This window comes from Erpetoichthys calabaricus, chromosome 8 (genome assembly GCF_900747795.2).
Source record: "Erpetoichthys calabaricus chromosome 8, fErpCal1.3, whole genome shotgun sequence".
Taxonomy (NCBI): Eukaryota; Metazoa; Chordata; class Cladistia; order Polypteriformes; family Polypteridae; genus Erpetoichthys; species Erpetoichthys calabaricus.
In genome coordinates this window covers 10,358,250-10,380,578 of record NC_041401.2, presented here as the reverse complement: position 1 = coordinate 10,380,578, position 22,329 = coordinate 10,358,250, and the positions used below count along the sequence as shown (strand labels likewise).

The following is a 22,329-nucleotide window of genomic DNA, read 5'->3' as shown; positions in this document are numbered from 1 at the left end:
GGTTAGCTCCTGAGGCCTGGTTAGAGAATGAGATTGCCGAAGATAAAAGGTACGTGCCTACGTAACATATGAATGAAAGAAAGACAGTGGGTAAAATGAATGACAACGTAATAGCACGTTCCGGAAATTATTATTGTTACGTTGTAGCCGGCGAGTGCTGCGCGTCTCACAGTTGTACCGTGGCTTGCTCACATGTCAGTGAAGTGATCCCTATATATGCTTTAAAGAGCCTGGATACCTATGTGTCCCCCTTTTATAACCATTGCTCCGTGTATATTGCCTTATTCTTTGGATTACCACAAAGCAACCTGCGAGATTGGAGAAAGGTTGAGAAGAGATCGTGAGAGGAAATGACAGCGTCGTGAAAACGAGACGGACTGTGAACGGAGAGAAGCAGAAATGCTCCTCCACCACCACATAATTACTATTCGGACAGTGATTCCGAGTAGGGCGTCCCTATCGAATCAATGTCCAAGGGTTTTCTTTTGTAATTTTGTTTCCCTTATAAAAAAAATCATAATCCTGTTACGACGAAGGGACCAGTTCACGACTGGCAACCGCGTTTAAACAGGGAGCCCTTCACAGACAACTTTAACACGCGCAACGTAGTTGGGCGCACATGGCTAGTAACCATATAATCATATGGTTTTTACTTCGTGGATTTTCACCTTTCGTGGGGGGTTGTGTTCCAGAGGAAGGATTACTGCATCCCAGACACCTAACTGTACATTTTAGGGGTTTTCAAATCAATTAAAACTAATTTTTCCAAATCTTGGTCTGTTTAACCCCACTAAACTTGGTTTATTTTTGACAAGAGGGAAAAGTTCCATTTTTACTGAGATGCACATCAAACATCATGCCCTGTGTGAAGTACAATGGTCCTAATGGTCTAGGATCCTTCGAAGGGACCATTTGGATAATCTGAAAGCTAGAAATGTTGGGGGTTCCTTGAATTTAAATTTTGAAAATATATTGCATTGTTATAATATCACATTGTGTCCATTACAGTTTCTGCCAAACAATTTTGCAGCAGCCAGAAGTGATCACTTCACTAGGTAAAAAGGAAGGCATCTACAGCTCATTGGGTGGGTGGGGTCAGAGGCTGGAGAGGCGGCGGCCATTCCGACAGTAAAGAGTGTCATTTGCTGAGCCTCAAACATTTGAGAAAGAGGGTGGCGACTTTCAGAAACAAAAATATAAACAGGAGCCATACGTGCATTATTGAAAATTAGCCTGGGCCTCAGTGATGCTGAAGGGTGTGGCAGTGGATAGCAGATGTTGTGGACTAGGAGTCCCAAATGCACGTCCAAAAATGCCTACTGAGCACCACCAAAAACTCTGGTTAATCAAAAAAGGGCCTCGTAGAAGGTTTATTTTTAATGAAAACGCTCCGACATAATACGAAGCTCCAATGAGTGCAAAGACAAAAAGGAATTGCTTAAAGCACTCCCACACAAACAAAGTCCTAAAACAGAATCCAACTCAAAGCCAAAAAACAGAGGACAGGTCCCAAAATATCCAAAAAAACATCATAAACATAGAAAACTCCCAGTGACTCACAAAACATTCCTAAGCACATTCAAAACAAAACTACCAGCACTGTGGCAGAATCTGTGGATGTATAGGGCATAAGGCGGTTGCTGGCAGTGACTGGCAGGTGACTCTGCCCCTTGGGGATCACCCACCAAACACAGGGAACTTAAGGACATTTGAAGACACAGGGCACATAACCAACTAACAAAGATATATACATACATACAAGACAAATAATCACATACCGTATATACACTGTGGCAGGCAGCTGGGGGTCAGACCCAGCCGGGACACCTGGAAGGACCGGGAGGCAGACTATACATCCCCCGAGCCACGAGGGGGCAACCGCCCTGGTTAGTGTGGGGACCACGGGAATGGAGCATGGAGGCTCAACCCCTGTGGGGCACGTGGCCACCGCCAAGGGGCATCCCGAGTTTCACAGAGCCCGGGATGTCTGCACTTCCGCCACACCTGGGAGTGCTGGCGGAGGAACTTCCAGGGACGCCTGGAGTGCTTCTGGGTGCTCATGCGGTCGCACCAGAAAGTGCCGCCAGAAGGACGCCAGGGAACACCTGGAGCACATCCGGGTGAATATAAAAGTGGCTGCCTTCCTACACTCGAAGAGCCGGAGTCAGGTGGAAGAAGGCAACGCTCGGGAGTGAGGAGGAAAGGCAGCCCAAGGAGGGCCATTCAGAGGACCGAGAACTGAATGGTGATTGGGTGCAGGGGCACGGTGTTGCTGTAAATAAACATGTGTTTTGTAGAACTGTTGTTGTCCGTCTGATGGTGTTCGGGTTACCTCTCGCAACACAAATGTGCAACAGCAAAAAGTGACACAGATGGAAGACGCCAAGAGAGTTCACATTGCATGGTGTCACTGCTACTGCCTATTAACCAACCAGAGCCACAATTCTGGTTTGTGGCAGGAAGCTGAGTTAGCTCACAGCATACACTTACCTTAATCTGTATGATGAAAATGCCATTTTAGCATTGAACATACACACACAAACAAGTGGCCGTTCAGGGTGATGCTGGTCAGAAATACAAGGTGGCTTGGCTTCGGTCGGCAAATTACGTATCCGCGTATGATGTGGTTTGACTAAGACACACATATCCTACCCAACATCATTTCCTATGGGTACTTTATGTTATATTCCAAAGCACTAGAGGAAGACGTCAGTGTTCAGCCAACAGGGATGCACATACGGGACACCTTTACTACCACAGAATATTTTACTCGCTGTTCTTGGTTAACCCAAAGGCCTTTGTCACTTTCCAGCTGAATACATGTCATGTATTAACGCAGGTTTATGCTTCATTGTTTTTGTTGTCTTGTATTTTAATCAGCTTACTTTTGTTATTTCTGTTCTTCGGCTTCTTCCTTCAGCTGCTCCCATTAGGGGTTGCCACAGCGGATCATCTTCTTCCATATCTTTGTCCTCTCCATCTTGTTTTACCACACCCATCACCTGCATGTCCTCTCTCACCACATCCATAAACCTTCTCTAAGGCCTTCCTCTTCTCCTCTTCCTTGGCAGCTCTATCCTTAGCACCCTTCTCCCAATATACAGGTGCTGATCATAAAATTAGAATATCATGACAAAGTTGATTTATTTCAGTAATTCCATTCAAAAAGTGAAACTTGTATATTAGATTCATTCATTCCACACAGACTGATGTATTTCAAATGTTTATTTCTTTTAATGTTGATGATTAAAACTGACGACTAATGAAAGTCCCAAATTCAGTATCTCGGAAAATTAGAATATCAATTAAGACCAATGCAAAAAAAGGATTTTTAGAAATGTTGGCCAACTGAAAGGTATGAACATGAAAAGTATGAGCATGTACCGCACTCAATATTTAGTTGGGGCTCCTTTGGCCTGGATTACTGCAGCAATGCAGCGTGACATGGAGTCCATCAGTCTGTGGCACTGCTCAGGCGTTATGAAAGCCCATGTTGCTCTGATAGTGGCCTTCAGCTCTTCTGAATTGTTGGGTCTGGCGTATTGCATCTTCCTCTTCACAATACCTCATAATCTATGGGGTTAAGGTCAGGCAAGTTTGCTGGCCAATCAAGAACAGGGATACCAAGGTCCTTAAACCAGGTACTGGTAGCTTTGGCACTGTGTGCAGGTGCCAGGTCCTGTTGGAAAATGAAATCTGCATCTCCATAAAGTTCGTCAGCAGCAGGAAGCATGAAGTGCTCTAAAACTTCCTGGTAGACAGCTGCGTTGACCTTGGACCTCAGAAAACACAATGGACCAACACCAGCAGATGACATGGCACCCCAAACCATCTCTGACTGTGGAAACTTTACACTGGACCTCATGCAACGTGGATTCTGTGCCTCTCCTCTCTTCTTCCAGACTCTGGGACCTTGATTTCCAAAGGAAATGCAAAATTTACTTTCATCAGAGAACATAACTTTGGACCACTCAGCAGCAGTCCAAAGGCGAGACGCTTCTGACGCGGTCTCTTGTTCAAGAGTGGCTGGACACAAGGGATGCGACAGCTGAAACCCATGTCTTGCATACGTCTGTGCGTGGTGGTTCTTGAAGCACTGACTCCAGCTGCAGTCCACTCTTTGTGAATCTCCACCACATTTTTGAATGGGTTTTGTTTCACAATCCTCTCCAGGGTGTGGTTATCTCTATTGCTTGTCCACTTTTTTCTACCACATCTTGTCCTTCCCTTCGCCTCTCTATTAATGTGCTTGGACACAGAGCTCTGTGAACAGCCAGCCTCTTTAGCAATGACCTTTTGTGTCTTGCCCTCCTTGTGCAAGGTGTCAATGGTCGTCTTTTGGACAACTGTCAAGTCAGCAGTCTTCTCCATGATTGTGTAGCCTACAGAACTCGACTGAGAGACCATTTAAAGGCTTTTGCAGGTGTTTTGAGTTAATTAGCTGATTAGAGTGTGGCACCAGGTGTCTTCAATACTGAACCTTTCACAATATTCTAATTTTCAGAGATACTGAATTTGGGACTTTCATTAGTTGTCAGTTATAATCATCAACATTAAAAGAAATAAACATTTGAAGTACATCAGTCTGTGTGTAATGAATGAATCTAATATACAAGTTTCACTTTTTGAATGGAACTACTGAAATAAATCAACTTTGTCATGATATTCTAATTTTATGACCAGCACCTGTACTCAGCATCTCTCCTCTGCACATGTCCAAACCAATGCAATCTCGCCTCTCTGGCTTGGTCTCCAAACCATCCAACTTGAGCTGACCCTCTAATGTCCTCATTTCTAATCCTGTCCATTCTCGTCACACCCAATGCAAATCTTAGCATCATTAACTCTGCCACCTCCAGCGCCGTCTCCTGTGCCACCATGTCCAACCCATATAACATAGCTGGTCTCACTACCGTCCTGTAGACCTTCCCTTTCATTCTTGCTGATACCCGTCTGTCACAAATCACTCCTGATACTCTTCTCCACTCACTCCATCCTGCCTGCACTCTTTTTCACTTCTCTTCCACAATCCCCATTACTCTGTACTGTGGATCCCAAGTATTTAAAAAACGACAATTACATTGACAATCATGTTACGTTATTTTTAAAATGTTTCCTTTTCATAATTTCTTTAACACACTACTTCTCCACTGCGAAGTGGATATTTTGCTAGTTTTTAATATTTGAGAGTTTTGAACTTTTAAAAAACCTAAGCCACACTTTGGCCTGTGCAGGCCTTGAGGCCTACTTTTTGCGTTGGGGGCCAGGCTGCCTGGGGTAGAGCCTATTATTGAGGCAGATCAGTGAATTCCTGGTCAAGTTTTTATTTGTTTTGAGGCCTGTTCATCTTTTTTGCCAGTATCCAATGCAAAAAGAGAAGGGTACAGGAACCCAAAAATAGTAAAATGCAATATACATTAATCTCTTCATCAATAATTGATGACATCTACTTTGAATTTGAAATACAGCATTAGATAATGAGGAAAAAAAGGCTGCGCGTAGTGTCTTTTGAGATATGTCTCCGCCAAGCATTTAATGCATTTTAAAAGAGGTTAACTGTGAACTCACTGGAGACTGCCGTGGAGCAAACAATGAAGGTCAACAGTGGATCAGCTACATAAAAAGGGACACCGGTTCATGCACTATACTGGAATGACACCTTTGTGACCAAAATGTGACACCACCCCGATGTAACAGGTAAACCCTGTAAAGATTGACTGTTTTTATTTAAACTGAGCCACAACTGTTTGTCGCTCCATCAGGTTTATTGAGACTAATGCCGCACTGCCATTGGCCAAACGGCAGAGAAGAACTCACTACACCTCTACTTTTATTCACTGCCAGTGCCCTGGGCATTATCAACATGAAATAAGGAGATGGTACAATTTCTAAATAATTAATTTAGCAGCTGCAATTCACACACACCATTTTGTTACACATGGATGACCCGTTGTTCTCAGAAGTGTGGGGTTCAAGTCAGGCCGAAGAAGTTTGAGAACCCTACTATGTAATGAAATGCATCAAAAGCACAGGGAATGCTGTAACCAATAAAACACACAGATGGGTTCATTCATACTGAAGGGCACACCAGAATGTTTGCTTAGGCCCCAAGGGTGACTGGTAAAGGTATTAAACTGATTTGGGTTCAATCCCACCACCATAAGGGAGTCACTTCACTGGACAGGCCTGCAAGTTGCAGACACCTGGAAACAACCGCAGGCCTCCCGTAAAGTGGCTTGGAATAGAAAAGCACAAAGCAAACAAGAGCCTGTTTGGACTAGCTAGGAGGCTAGCTAGCTAGCTGAAAGGCACTATAAGATAGATAAATAGAGATAGATATTTGTATAATGCTAACATTTACCCCCCGGGTGGAACTGAAGAGTCGCATAGTTTGGGGGAGGAACGATCTCCTCAGTATAATAATCTATATATATAATTCACTAAGCTGCTGACAAGTAGCCACCCATGGAAAGCATGCACCGCCGACAAGTAGCCACCCATGGAAAGAACGCAAGACAGCCACGCCCACCAACTCGAAGACCATTGGATACGACGACAACTCGCAGAGCCACGCCCACCAACTCAGATGCCGCAACTCACAACATCGGGCGTCATTCACGTTCGTCTCTGCTTGACTCCACATGCACCTCTGAGCCACGTTGACTTTTCATTAGTCAACCTCCGTGGAACCTCGGTTCACACACAGGCAGCGCCAGAGAGAGGGGGCTGGACTCATAAGGTAGGAAGGCAGTTAAAGAATGCACTGGGCTTGATTTTGTTTTCACTTCTGTTTACAGCGATCGGTTCGTAGCGTGCATTGTTGTAATGTTACTTTTCTTGGTAGTTTATTAAATTACTGATTTTTTTTCAAATGTTCATTTTTTTGCCCTGTGCTTAAAACTCATTAAAAAAAAGTGTTTTTAGCGAGCAGTTGGTAGCGCTATAGCGCAAACTATTGCAGTGTTAGTTTTCTCTGTTGTTCAAGGTTTTCTCAGTGTTATTCAATGTTTTTACATTTAGTTTACTATTACGCTGTGCATTCTATGGTTTAATTAACTAGACTTGTGCTTAAAAACTTAAAATATATATATATTTACATACAGTTTGTACAGTCTGGAACTGATTAATTGTATTTACATACAATCCTATGGGAGAAACTGCTTCGGTTCACGACCAAATCGGTTTTGGAACGAATTATGGTCGTGAACCAAGGTTCCACTGTATTCTTTTTGGTTATAACGCACGACCGTGTCCACCATCGCAAACTGTTTTACACGCCAAGGTCTTAGAGTTGGTGGGCGGGTCTCCGTGAGTTTCTCTTGCGAGCGGGCACATGACCAGGCAGTGTGTATGCTCCAAGAACAAGGGTGGATGAGGCAGGACTATCTAAGAAGAGGCATGTTTGTCGCGGATGTGAATCGCTGTATGCAGCGTGTAGAACAGTTTGCGAGGGGTATTCCATGGTCTTAGCAGTGTCTATACTTCAATGTGAATCGCTGTATGCAGCGTGTAAAACGCTGTATTGTATGTTGCCCTCTCCAGAGTTACATCTTTTCATTCACATACAGTCGTATCCTCAAAACCAACCCCATTTGGACAACTGTGTCTTTCAGGAAGTGCTTACCCATCAATACATAATTATGCGGCGTATGCTACGCCACGGGTTGGCTAGTATATAATAATATATAATAGTAAATAAATAAAAGTAATCAAAAATGTACACTTCTGGACACTCTGGGCTTGCCAACTAAGAAATTTCCTAAAGGGGAGGAACAACACCTCCATTTTAAACTGAAGGGTCCATTGATCAAGACTATGGACCATACAGAAAACAGGAAAATATTTGTTGGGCTGTTAAAAAGCCCAAATTTCTCTATGGGGACAAATCAAATTCAGTCTGTATCTGAAGTGGCCTAATGGATAGGAAATGATGATGGACCACACAGCCCATGTGGACAATTGGCCAAGGCTATGCACCAAATGACTAGTGTGGTTTAACAGGTTACGGCTACGGCCTATACGGGTAGTGTGGCCTAATGGTCAGGGCTATAGACTATATAGCTAGCGAGGTTATGGCCTGTATAGTTAAGAGGCCTACTGGATTGGTCAATGCACCATACAATTCATATGGCCGAATGGTCAAGACCATGGACCACATGGGTAATATGGCTAAAGCTATGGAGCATAAAACCAGAGTGGCCCAATGGATAGTCTGATGGAACATACAGCTTCTGTGGTGAAATGGCCCAGGCTATGGACTACATGAGTAGTGTGGCATGATTGGCAAGGCCATAGCTAATTTTAGGTAAAGGGTCAAGGCTATGAACCATATGGCTAGATTGCCTATGGACTGTATAACCACAGAGGCCTAATAGAAAGGCTGATGGACCATATAACTTGTGTGGCCAAATGGCTAAAGCTATGGACCACATGGCTAACGTGACCTAATGGGTTAAGTCTATGGTAATATATAGTAGCTAGTGTAGCCTCAAGGTCTAGGCTATGGACCATATGGTGAGTGTCGCTTAAGGGCTAGGCTATGGACAGTATAGCTTGTGTGACTATGGACTAAATCATAGTTTCTTAAACTATAGGAAGGTGGTGGTGGTGGTGAGGGGGGGATTAGAGTACAAGAGGGGAAAAAAAAAAAAAAAAAAGTTTATGATCCATTAGGCAACTCTAATCCAGTGTTTCTTACAGCTTATATGGCCAAAAGTCTAAGGCTATGGACTATATGGCTAATTTGACCTAATGGGTTAAGGCTATGGCCACATGGCTAATGTGACCGGATGTTGAAGGTAATGGACTTGATGGCCAGTGTGACATATTGGTCAAGGCTGTGTAGTCTGGTGGTTTGGTCAAGGCTATGATTGTCTGGCTAGTATGACCTAGGAGACGAGGCTATGAACCACCAACCACAACCTAATCCTATTCTTTGTCTAAGCTGAGCTACATTTTCACAAAGCAACAAGGTATTCTTAACCTGGAGGATGCCACATTAAAATGTTCACCTCAAGTTGGACAGGTCAGGCCACCTTACCTTCAGCAACATTTTCCAGCTCTTCCTGGGAAATTCCCAGACACTACCAGACAAGGGGGTGGCATTTGCTGGGTAATCCATGAGGCTGGATGTGGGATGCGGTGTGTTGACTCACCACTTCATCAAATGTCAAGCTATGTCTGTAACCTGTGATGACTCCCCCCCTTATGTAGAACAGGGAAGAGAGTAGTTCAAGTTAGGTAGCCACAGAAAGACACAATGGAGCTCTCAAGGTCTACTGGGACAGATGACTTCTGCAAAATGCCAGTCAACTCTGCAACTTTACACTTACCCAATCCAGCACGGTGACCGGCACACTGCCTTTTGAGCATTTGAAATGTGAAGCCTGAGGCTAGTGGCTGATCTCCTCCTAGAGTAAACAAGCACATTCCTCAGGTTAAAGGTCGTGACTTGGGCCCATGTTCAGCCCTGAGCACACAAGAGGTTTTGTGAGGTCCTTTCAGGGGGCTCATAACTGGATAAGGTGCTGAACAATAAAAAGCCATGGCAGAGTGTCAAGACAGACCTGTGTGACTTTGTGTAAACTATTTAACTCCTCTGGGTGCACATTTGAAAACTGTGCTTATACAGCACCTGGGAAACGCACACCACATGCATACAAAACTCAGACCCATCCTTCCCTCCCCCCCCGCCCCCCTTCATATCCATGAGTAAGCCACTTAACCTGTACAGTACTTGAAAAACACAATATATTAGTAACAAGCTTATGGTGAGCAATTCCAAATTGGCCAGGCTCCGGCCTCCTGCGGCCCATAACCGGATTAAAGAGGTTTGCAAATGTGATGGCTTTGTCATAGGAAATCAAACAACTGTAACTAAGACTGAAGTCTTTCTTCACACAAAAGGATCAAACAACAGAGTTGTGGAGTTAAAGTGGAACAACTTTTGTCAACTTTTAGAAATTACTGGGAAGACACGTGGCAGCCCCTCCGCTTTTAGCCAACCAGACGGGCTGTAAACAAACTGGATGACTTCCTCTCATCTGTGAGACGTCTTATGTGTAACACCAATATGACCCTCGAGTGAGTCACTTCACCCACCTCGGCACACAACAGAAATATGGAAACTGTTACACTGAAACTTTCAAGTACATTTTGGCATTTCTAGTCTCAGAATCAATTTGTCTAAAAGTGTGCTCTTTCCAGTGGATTCTCAAGCACACAATATTAGATTGGACATCTTCCCTTTTTATCATCGCAGATCAGCTTAAGTACCTGGGGGTAAACATCACAAGTAAACATAAAGCACTTTATCAACAAAATTTTGCTGTCTGTATGGAAAACATTTAGCAAGACTTGTATAGATAGTCTACCCTTCATCTCACTTTAGCTGGAAGAATTAACATTGTCAAGATGAATATCCTTCCTAAGCTTCTTTTTCTATGTCATAACATTTCAATATTCATCAAATAAATCGTTTTTTTAAGAAGTAAGATTCAACCATTAACCTCATTTATTAGGAATTCAAAACATCCACGTATGCAAAGGGCGACCCTACAAAGACTTAAGGCAGAAGGTGGCATGGCTTTACCTAAGTTTCAGTTTTATTACTGGGCAGGAAATATACAAACTATAAAAACCTGGACATGGACACAAATAGATGAGGCTTAGTCCACAATAGAAATAAAATCCTGCAGTACTTCTTTATATTCTTTGCTTTGTACCCCAATAAGTACAAGTCATCGCTAATATACTAACAACCCAATTGTGCTTCACTCACTCAGAATATGAGCCAATGTAGAAGTATTTTACGATAGAGAAGCTTTAATCTGTGGCACCTCTGCATGATAACCACCTTTTCCATCATCACAAACATATGCAGTTTTTCATGTCTGGAAAACACTTGGGATTAAATCGCTTAGAGATCTGTACACAGACAACGTCTTTGCATCCTATGAACAATTACACTCTAAATTTAATTTTCCAGCAACAAATTTCTTTCACTACCTTCAAGTTAGAAACTTTGATAAGCAAAACCTGATCAGTTCTCCTCACCTTCCACCTACCTCTATGCCAGAAAAAATATTGCTCAGTCTCAAGGACTCAGACAGCATTTCTGTAATATAGAAAACCATTTTAAAGTCCTTCCCTTTCAAAGATCCCAGAGTAGAGCGGGAAAAGGATCTCTCAGTCAACATCTCAGAAAAGCAGTGGAAGGCAGCCATGCAGAGAATTCACTTGAGCTCCATATGTGCAAGCATACAATCATTCAACTTACAATTACATATCGAGCACATCTGTCTCGTTTAAAATTGTCCAAAAGGTTTTCAAGGGCAACCTGTGAACGTTGCAATCGAGCTCCAGCCTCACTGGGCCACAAGCATTAAACTAACATCATTATGGACCAAAGTCTTTAAATGCCTATCAGACAGCCTTGGGGTCCCAATCCCTCCTAATCCACTAACAGCTGTGTTTGGTGGGCTCACAGAGGGGCTTAAAGTGAAGGACAAAGAAACTGTGATTGCCTTTACTTCACTATTGGCACGTAGACTTATCTTGGTCAACTGGAAGAATCCTAACTCTCCTCTGTTAAGTCGCCGGATAACTGATGTTAAATATGATCTGAAATTGGAAAAAATCTAATTTTCACTTAAGAGGATCTGTGCAGAACTTTTTCAAAACTTGGCAGGATCTGATCAATAACATTTTAGAATAAGCTTTTAAATTGAGGAAACAGATTCTCTCCCCTCTTTTTTTCCATTCAATTTATTAATTTATCTATTTACTTAATTTTTACTAGTTTAAAGTTTTACTCTGCTGGCCTAGCTATCTTTCTCATGGGTGGGGGTTGATTTGTTTCAAACCCAGCTTTGTTAAACTTGACTTGCTTGTATGGAATTTTGTTAGATTTTAATCAAAATGCAAAAAAAAAAAAAAAAAGTATGTTTCTGCAGTGTTCAGCCTGAAAGGCACTATATAAAAAAATCACAGGCTTATGGGCTCAAGCCCTGTGTAACTCCAACTTGTCACTTAACTCATCTCAGCTAACAAAACAGAAATTTGAAGATTATCACACTTGGATGAATGCTTACAATGAAAGGCGCTATATTAAAAAAAAACAAAAAAAAAAAAACACAAGGTTGCCTGTTCCGTTTCCCACCCAGGTCCCAGTCCAAAAATATGGAGTTACTGAACTACACCCACATAGTGCCTTTTGGCAGTATTCATCATGAAAGGCACTATATAAAATGACAGGCTTAAGAGTTCAATTCCTTCACCAAGTGAGTCACTTAACTCATGTCAACAAATGAGACACAGAAATTGTGAAACTGTCATACAATGCTCTTTATAAAGTGGCAGTATCGTATATACCGTATATATCCGTCATGCCCTCGACCCTCTGCAGTTCGCATACCAGGAGAACATGGGAGCGGAGGATGCCATCATCTACATGCTAGAGGCAGTGGTGCAGTAAGAATTATGTTTCTGAACTTCTCTAGTGCCTTCAACATCTTTTAGCTGTTCCTTGTACGAGACTGAGGACATGCGGTGATGGAGCTTTTCAGTCTGTGGCACCGACGGTTATGGAACAGCCTTCCTCCTGGTTTGCATGCGGAAGTTTCTAGGAGAACAAACAGTTTAACTGTTTTAGGGCGGATGTCGACATTTGTCATCACAAGGGGATTGAGAGCAGATATCAACTAAAGTCAACATCCAGGGGCAGAGGGTGTAAAAAACAAAGCTGTAAACGTTGATCAAACTTGCCGTTATGTTATAGGTAGACCCTCTTGGCTAGGAGGACTGTTAAACTCTTTGACTTCACATCGAATGTGCGCGAGTAGCATAGAGTAAATGGTGTCTAGAATGGCATCAACAAAGAGCAAAGCAAATTTGCAAAGCAAAATGCTCCTTGTGTATTATTTATTTATTGATTGCATATTATTGCTGAATCCGACTCTGACTTATCAGATTCCGATTTTGATGCAAGTGATCTGGAGCTCAAAACACTGGTCAACAGGCATTTTGCTACTGGGATTCTTTCACCTGTACTGTAACAAATTTCACTTGCTGACTCCAAATCTGAAAACTGTTTTCATCCAGCACGTCCCGTTTTTTAGTTAAGATGTTCCAGGTCTTGGACAACTAAGGGTGACTGGACAGTAAAGGCGATGCGTTTCAGCATTCAAGAAATAAGTTTGCTCTCGAGAAAAGTGAAGCCAAAATGAAGGAAGGTGTTTTTGTTGGCCCTGAAATCCGTGAACTGATGCTTGACGAGGAGTTCAATAGGAAACTGAAGCCCACTGAATCAGCACCCTCATTCGTGTGGGTTGTCTAGAATTTTCTTGACAGTCACAGAGCAGAGAATTATAAAGAGCTTGTGGAGAATATGCTGAAAGCATATCAGCTTACGGGAGTCAGAGTGTCACTGAAGATGTCATATTTTATATTCTCATCTCGACTTTTTTTCCACCAAATCTAAGCGATGTCAGCGACGAGCATGGGGAAAGATTTCATCAAGATATAAAGGTGGTGGAAAACTGATATCACTCCGAGCATGATGGGTGACTACTGTTGGTTCTTGCAAAGAGATGGATGTGCAGTACAAGCGCAAAAGCGAGGGCCTCCAACATTTTTGGGCACGCTGACCTCACTTATATTGAGGTAAATTGACATAAATATACTTTAACGTGTCTCTGGTATCGTCTTCTGGTTTGTTTTCAGAATAAACACATCAAAACAATTTTGGTGGGACAGAATCCAAACTCTTGAATATTAGTATAATATATCAACACGATATCTAAAGTGTCAAAACGTCAATGATGTGTATTTCGAACACCTGACATGCTAGCTTAATTCCAATTTCATATATGAAATTAGTGTAAAAAACTTAAGAGATGCTCTGAAGTTCCCAGAAGCAAATAAAAAATATTTTTTTGTACACCAGTGTAATGAAAGTCAGGTACCTGCATCAGCTGATCATGCAGCTGACAAACCAGCGGCAAAGTTCACCCTGGGAGGACTAGCAGACCGAGATCTATGGGAGGCAGGCTGGCAACTGGACTTCATCAAACGACACGGCCTGCTAGTGGACACTACGGATGACTTACCATTCGACTACATCAAGCTGTTTTTTCCCCAGAACGTGCCTTTCAGCTTATGAATGGTGATTCTTATTGAAAATTGACATACTCTAGTGGCTCATGGTACATAAAACAGAGTGACATTTGTCATAAATAAGTACTTTATGCTGATTTATTTGTGTAATCGTTGCTTTTTGGAAAAAATATTCAGCCCTGGGACAAAAGAAAAAGAAAAAATAATTAGCCCTAAAAGAGTTAAGAAAAATAATAATTAAGGTTGCCAGTTCTGCCTGAACCCAAATATTGGTATCCTGGCAAAGTTCACAACACAGAAATATTGAACTGTACCTGTAACGTATCACTAAGCAATTATCACCCAGAAAGACACTATATAAAAAGGACACTCTTATTGACTCAATTGCAACGTAACCCAGAGTGAGTTACTAAGACACTATGCAAAAATCCCACTACTGACACAAGTGTACATCCATCCATATGGGCACAGGGCATTCTAGAATCAGTTGGGACAAAGGGATGGGCTGAACAAGCAAATGAACGTAAAATGTGAACAACAGGGCTGAATCCATTCCTCACGTACCTTGAATCCTGGGTTTCAACCCTGTGCCATGACAGGCATATTCGTTCAATCCCTGTGCAGCAAAGAATGGGTCACTCAACCAATTTCAGTTTACAGTAATCCCTCGCTATATCGCGCTTCAACTTTCGCGGCTTCACTCTATCGCGAATTCTATACGCAAGCATATCTAAATATGTAACACAGATTTTTCATTGCTTCGCGGGTTTCTGCGGACAATGGGTCTTTTTAGTTATGGTACATGCTTCCTCAGTTGGTTTGCCCGGTTGATTTCATACAAGGGATGCTATTGGCGGATGGCTGAGAAGCTACCCAATCAGAGCATGCAGTTAAGCTCCTGTGTGCCGATTGGCTCAGCGACGGAGCACCGAATTTGATTCCGCTGCGTTAACCAGGAAGTCTCGTCTCGCTCATTCAGCATCAACGTGTTTCGCTGTGTAAAGAGTTAACTTTTGTGCTCTTTTGTGTTTATCTTTGTGCGTAGTCAAGCCCTTCGTTATTTCTCCAAAACGATCTGCTCCTGTTACTGCTTCAGGGGCCGTGCTCAAGCGCCAACAGAAGATGCTAACGATTGCCGAAAAGGTAAAAGTTTTGGATATGTTGATGAAAGGGAACAGCTACACTGCTGTAGGATGCCATTACGGCATCAATGAGTCCACGATTCTTTTTATTTAAAAAGGAGGAAAAGCATATAAGATCTACGGCCGCAGTGTCCTTTAACTAGGGCGCAAAACGAGTTGTAAGTGGACGTGATAAGGCAGTAGTCCGGATGGAATCTGCTATAGGGATTTGAATTGAAGAGTGCTGGAAGAAGAACAATGGCGGTGCTACACAGTCGCCTGAAGAGGCTCCTTTAGAAGAGCTGTAACGCTCTCCTTTGTTGTGCTGTAAAATTAAACTCCTCGTTATCGGACAAGTCGTTGTGTCATTGTTGGTGGGTAACCAGAATTAATTTTCTATGTACAGTACTTAGTACATGTACGTACATTTAGTGTCACTGTATACACATTTTACTGTATACAATTTTTCTTGCATTGTACGTATTTATTGCTGGTGGCCTGTCTGTCGTAATGGCTATAACATATGTGATATCGGAGACGCTCGATATCTTTAAAATATTTAGGTTTTACTGTATATAAACTGTGTTTACATACATAATTTCAACGAATCTTACCTAATATCTAAGAGAATACAAAGGGTTTATGCTGTATAAGTGTGCGGGAAATGTTTATAAGAGTGTGGGAGAGTTTATAAGGGCTTAAAATATATAAAAATAACCATATGAACATATGGTTTTTACTTCACGGATTTTCACCTTCCGCGGGGGTGTTCTGGAACGCAACCCCCACGATCGAAGAGGGATCACTGTATAACAGTGTAACGTGGCAACTGTGGCAGTATACTTGTAAAGCAACTTGAAACAAAATTTATCTCGAAAGGCATTACATGAATAAAAACAAAAACAACAAAAGCAAAAAAGTTGCTGATTTGGCCTGTCCCCAAATAATCGATGCCATATCATATCGCACAACACAGAAGCATTGACTATTATCTGCAAAAACACACTGAGGAGTCCGTGAAATGACATGCTTATTGACTCAATCCCAAAATGACCGGAAGTGAATCAGTTAACCCATCTCAGCTCTACGTTGGAGAAAAAACAGAAAGTAAAGCACCTTGGGAGAATGTTCACCATGAAGGACACGACTTACAATCATAGAGTTGCTAGTTCAATCCCACTACTGACACAAGTGTCCAGACACCAATATGGGCACTAGGCATTTTTAAAAAAATCAATTGGGATTAAGGGATTGGACGACCAAATAAATGTTAAAGGAGAAAGAGTCGTTTCTTGCTGGAAGCTGGCATGGCAATGCGGTGGGTAGCACTACCCTGTCACGTACTCAACATCATGGATATGAAACCCATGCCATGAAGAGCTTAAAAGGTTGCCTAGAGGTGGCTGGCTGGGAGCCTCTGTATATTCATTTAAATTATCATTATTATTCCTGGTGGCTCCGTAATCCGTACTAACCCTTACTTTCTCTTCTGTTCTTGTTCCGGTTTTCTGTGGTGGAGATCTGCGCTGCCACCACCACCTCATCAAAGCACCATGATGTCCCTACATTGATGGATTGAAAGCCAGAAGCCTACATGACTGTCATCATCAAGTTCTTCCATGTGAAGCCTGAAAACCACGAGGACTGATTGAGATCATTTATGTTAGGGGGGCTGGGTGGTCTCGTGGCCTCAGAACCCCTACAAATTTAATTTTTTTCTCCAGCCATCTGGAGTTGTTTTTGTTTTTTCTGTCCTCCCTGGCCATCGGACATTACTCTTATTCTATGTTAATTAGTGTTCCCTAATTCTATTTTCTTATTTATTTTGTCTTTTTTCTCTTTCTTCATCATGTAAAGCAGGGGTCCCCAACCACCGGTCCACGACCCACTACCGGGCCGCAGCCGTCTGACAGCCGGGCCGCGAGAGAACTGCCGGCAACGGAGACTCAGACTTTTCAGAACGCTTGGCGGGCGGGGCTTTGCAGCGGCGCAGAGAGAGGAGAGAGACCGAGGTGAGAAAGTATTACAACAAAGTTATTTTTATGGTCCCGACAGTTTCCCCATATGACACGAGTCTATAGAAATCGCGTTACTACGAAGTACATTCAGCAGATGCTTTCATTACAACGAAGTGACCTTGAAATGCCTGAATGAATCATTCACAGAGCAGTTAGATCTGTGGTCGCAGCTCAGATGTGCACGTTTGCACAACGATCCCCAAACAGAAACATTGTAAAAAAAAATTCTTTCTTCGAACTTTCCTTTTTGTTTTCTGTGGTTTTCAGTGATACCTTTTGCTTATTGCTCGTCAACATTTGAAAAACATCCATTGGAATTTAACTCATTGTCACCCTCTTATAGAAACGGCAGACATGAAAAAAACGATAACAGTGTTAATGTTTGTGATGTGCAATCTGTTGGAATGGCAAATGCAAAGCATATGTCTTTGTTATATGCAAAAAAAGAAGAAAAATCTCAGGTTGCAAACGTATGCAAACTGCTTAATAACTTAATAATAATAGAAATGTTATGTAAATTGTGCATAAACTGCCCCCCCGACCGGTCCGTGGAAAAATTTGCATCTAATAAAGTGGTCCTTGCTGTCAAAAAGGTTGGGGACCACTGCTGTAAAGCACTTTGAGCAACATCATTTGTATGAACATGTGCTATAACAACAACAACATTTATTTCTATAGCACATTTTCATACAAAAAGTAGCTCAAAGTGCTTTACATAATGAAGAAATGAAAAATAAAAGACAAAATAAAAAATTAAAATAAGACAACATTAGTTAACATAGAAAAGGAGTAAGGTCCGATGGCCAGGGTGGACAGAAAAAACAAAAAAAAACTCCAGAAGGCTGGAGAAAAAAAATAAAATCTGTAGGGGTTTCAGGCCACGAGACCACCCAGTCCCCTCTGCGACATTCTACCTAACATAAATGAAATAGTCCTCTTTGTAGTTAGGGTTCTCATGGAGTCACTTGATGCTGATGGTCATACAGACTTCTTGCTTTTAATCCATCCATCATTGTTGGAACATCATGGAGCTTAGAGTAGATGGTGGTGGCGCAAGCCACCACCAAAAGGACACCGGAAAAGGAAACAGAAGAGAGTTTAGGGGTTAGTACGGATTTTAGAGCATATATATATATCTCTATAGAAATAGATGTTGTTGTTCAATTCCTGTGCAACCCAGAATGAGACAATTAACCTATTACAGCTCCAAACACAAAACAAATTGAAATTTTATTCTGAAGAAGAAAAAAAAAAACGCAAACATAAGATTGTTTTGTTCAGCCCATGGCGAGATATCCCGGGCATGTACCAGCTTACAACACGGAAATATTGAAGTGTACCTGCAAAAGGACAACAAGTAATGATCACTCTGAAAGGAGCTATATAAAATGACAAGCTACTTGGCTCAATCCCAATTCTTATCACTTGTTACTTGCCTGAAAACTTACAGCATTTGACAAGTACATTTGGTTACATTTCTTTTGTTTTTGCCAACTGGAGCACAGGCAGGTGAAGTGACTGGTTCATGGTCAGTGTCAGTGTCAGGATCTAAACCTACAACTTCTGGGTATGACGTCCAAAGCCTTAATCACTACGCCACCCTGCCTATGTCACCTGGAGCTTAACGCTGCTCTGCTCACACCTGAGAAAAATGGAAACTAAATCCCTTTAGGAGAATGCTCACCATGAAAGGCACTACATAAATCCACAGGGCTGCAGGGGGTTCAATCCCACTGCTGACACAAGTGTACAGATATCAGTATTGGTACTAGGCATTTTTTTTTTACCTTTAATGGGATAAAGGGATCAGCCGAACAAGTAAATAAATGTAAAATCTGAAAGACGCCAGAGTGTGACATGGTGGCGCAGTTGGTAGCGCTAAGTAGGATGCACCCATCTGCGCCATGACAAACTTATTGGTTCAATCCATAATCGGACACATAATCCATTTATCTCATAAAAGACAAACATGGAAACAGTGGAACTGTACTTGTAAAGCAACTTGAAATAATATGCATCTTGAAAGGTGCAACATTAAAAACTAAGAGGCGGATTCAGCCCGGCCCCAAATATACGTGTCCAGTCACAGCAAGTCAAGTCAAGTTGGGAAACATGCACTGGTACAGTTTGTTGCCACACCCACCACACGACGAAACAGCTCAGGATCCCAGTTGGCAACCCCCCAGGCAGACATGCGGTCCAGTCCCACTCTCAGGAAATTACGTGGGCGACCCCTTGGTCTGGTCCAGCCACTCGGGTCCCCAACAATGAGGATCTTACGAGCTGGATCACCCTCAGGGAATTGCACAACATGGCCGTAGTGCCGTAACTGACGCTCCCTCACAGTGCAGGTAATGTGCCTCATTCGGGACTCCATGAGCAACACAAAGTCAAACCAACGGTACCCAAGGATTCTCTAAAAAGACACAGAACTGAAGGAGTCCAGTCTTCGTCTCCGGTCACTGGATAGCGTCCATGTCTCACAAACAGGAAGCTCCAGGACTCTAAAGACTTGGACCTCCGTCCTTTTGTAGAGATATCAGGAGCGCCACACACCCTTGTCCAGCGACCTCATGACCCCCACCATGCTCTCCCAATCCGTCTGCTGACGTCATAAGAAGAGTCACCAGAGACAGGAATGTCCTTGCCGAGGTAAATAAACCTCTCAATGACGAGGTCCACACTCTCTCCATAGACAGACACACTGCTGACGGCCGTGCCCAAGAGGTCGTTAAAGGCCTGGATCTTTGGTTTTTTTATCCAGGACTCTCACAAGTCCAGACACTCAGACTCCTCACTCAGTCTCTCGAGCGCCCCAGTCAGATAGATAGATAGATAGATAGATAGATAGATAGATAGATAGATAGATAGATAGATAGATAGATAGATAGGATACTTTATTAATCCCAAGGGGAAATTCACAAAAATATATTTAGCTGTACCTCTAAAATGCTACTAGGCAGTGAACACCATGAAAGACACTATATAAAATGACACCCTTATTGGACTCAATCCCAATATGACTCAGAGTTGGTCACTTAACCCTTCTCAGTTCACAACGGAGAAACAAAACATGGAAACTAAAATCATCTTAAGAAAACTTTTCCATGACGGACACTAGGCTGCTGGTTCAATCGCACAGCGGACACAAGTGTACAGACATCAACATGGGCACTGGGCTTTTTAAAATTGATCAGAATGAAAGAATCAGCAGAACAAATAAATTAATAAAAATTCTGACAGATGGGCTTAAGAAGGCAAATTTCATGTTTTCTTGTGTAAACATGACTAAATAAAGAAACCTTAACCCATTTCTTCCATGCTATAAAGGGTGGCAGGGTGATGCAGAGGGTAGCGTTATCCCCTCATCCTGGCTTTGAACCCTGTGTCTAGGGTGTTGATTTTGTAAAGTTTTCAAGTGTTCTTCCTACATCCTCGAAAAACATTGCAAGTTAAGGTGGGTGAGTGGCTGGCCAGGGTTGGTTCCTACGCCACAACCTCCAACCCTGCGCAATCCCAAATTAGATAAGGTGTGAACGAGTGTGGCAGTTTGGGCTTCTTATAGGTTCCCTCTGTTAAACCAGCAAACTGGGGCAAATTGAAGTCAACTGAACTGAGGGGTGACTTGGCAGACCTCTCACCCTTACTGATTCCAGCCCGGTTTTCAAAAGTTAACTGGCCTGTGTTACCGCCTGCAGCCAGAATTGAACCCCTGATCTGAGGAACGGGGTTTTATACATTTATCTAAATTAATGCCAGCGAATGAAACTGAAGCATCAAATGCGCAGTTCTGATTTACGAAGGGTTGGAGGAGATGGAAAGACCGATAGGGCTGCACAAGCACACCGAACGTGCCGGTAAAGGCAGGATTTAGAAATCACTGAAAGTAGAAACAAAAAACGAGTCCTGCCGAAGTAGCCTCAAATTTTATAAAAGTAAGCCGATGCGCAATCGCAGCCCCCAACTCAAACTTTAAAAAAATAAAAAAAAAGTAACGGCGGGGTGTAAGGGTGCACTTACTGGGTCTGGTCGGGTTTGTAAAAGTCCACCGAGTAGCCGAAGTAGCTGCCCTGGGGTCCCGAATAGACGAAGGGGTTGTCCGTGTCCAGATTGAAGGCGGCCGCGGAAGACAAGCACAACCACAGTGCCAATGCTAGTGCCAGTGCCGGGGCCGGGACAAAGAAGACGCGGCGATGGTAGCAACAGCTACGGCGGCGGCCACAGCGGTCCATCACGCACAGTCGATAAGGCTCAGGGTTACGAAGTCTGTCTGTTCCTCTGACTGACTGGCTGGCTGTGTGTGTGTGTGCGGAGAGATTTGGGAGCGTCGCGTCTCTCGCTCTGGCTCTGCGAATGAAGCAACAAGGGTTTCACGCCTCGACGCTCATCTATGATTAATACTTTCTGCCAGACAGATAAACCGCAGCTGCCGCCTTATTTACATAGCTCGCTCGGCCGCCGTCCGTCACTCTTGTCACCCCGTCCTGTCGCTTGTACGAGCACGAGCGCGTCTCTCACACACACTCTCTCTCTCTCTCTCTCCGGCTCTGTCTGTGCGGTGGACGCGCCAGACTCGGCAAAACAAACTCGCATTCCGAAGAGAAGGAGCCGAAGACGAGAGAGAGAGAGAGAGAGAGAGAGAGCGAGCAACAGGAAGTAGGGAAGAGAGGAAAAAAAAAAAAGAGCGCCGAGCTGGAGGCCGACACTTCCGCAATCCGCGATTTATCAATGGACTGCGGAGAGGGGCGGAGCTTCGTACTCGGCGCGGTCACTCAGGACTGCGGTCGGCGGATAAGCAGCAGTAGGGGGACCAGACGTCCTCCCGATCTTAGGCTGTGCGTCCCGGATTGGCTCAACAGACGTCCCGTTTTTATGGAATTAAACAGAACGTCCCGTTTTCAGGCCCCCAAAACGCGACCACCCGACATTTAACGATTTCATGTGTAATTTATACGAGGCTCACGATACTCCATGGGGAAGAGAGCACTTCGAATTGCATGTCCATTTTTACAAATTATTTCATTATCTTTTATTTTTTTTATCTTATTTACAAAACGCCCATCTCAGACAACAGT

At 43.1% G+C, this 22,329-nt stretch overlaps 1 protein-coding gene across 1 annotated transcript in view; it reads right to left on the bottom strand.

Moving 5' to 3' along the window:
* The window catches only part of itgav (integrin, alpha V), a 210,282-nt gene extending 188,397 nt beyond the window's left edge, over nt 1-21,885 (bottom strand). Inside the window, exon 1 of the mRNA XM_028806227.2 lies at nt 21,275-21,885. Coding sequence (XP_028662060.2) covers nt 21,275-21,486 — 212 coding nt within the window. The 5' untranslated portion in view covers nt 21,487-21,885. The remainder of the gene's footprint in view (nt 1-21,274) is intronic.
* Nucleotides 21,886-22,329: the final 444 nt, after the last annotated feature.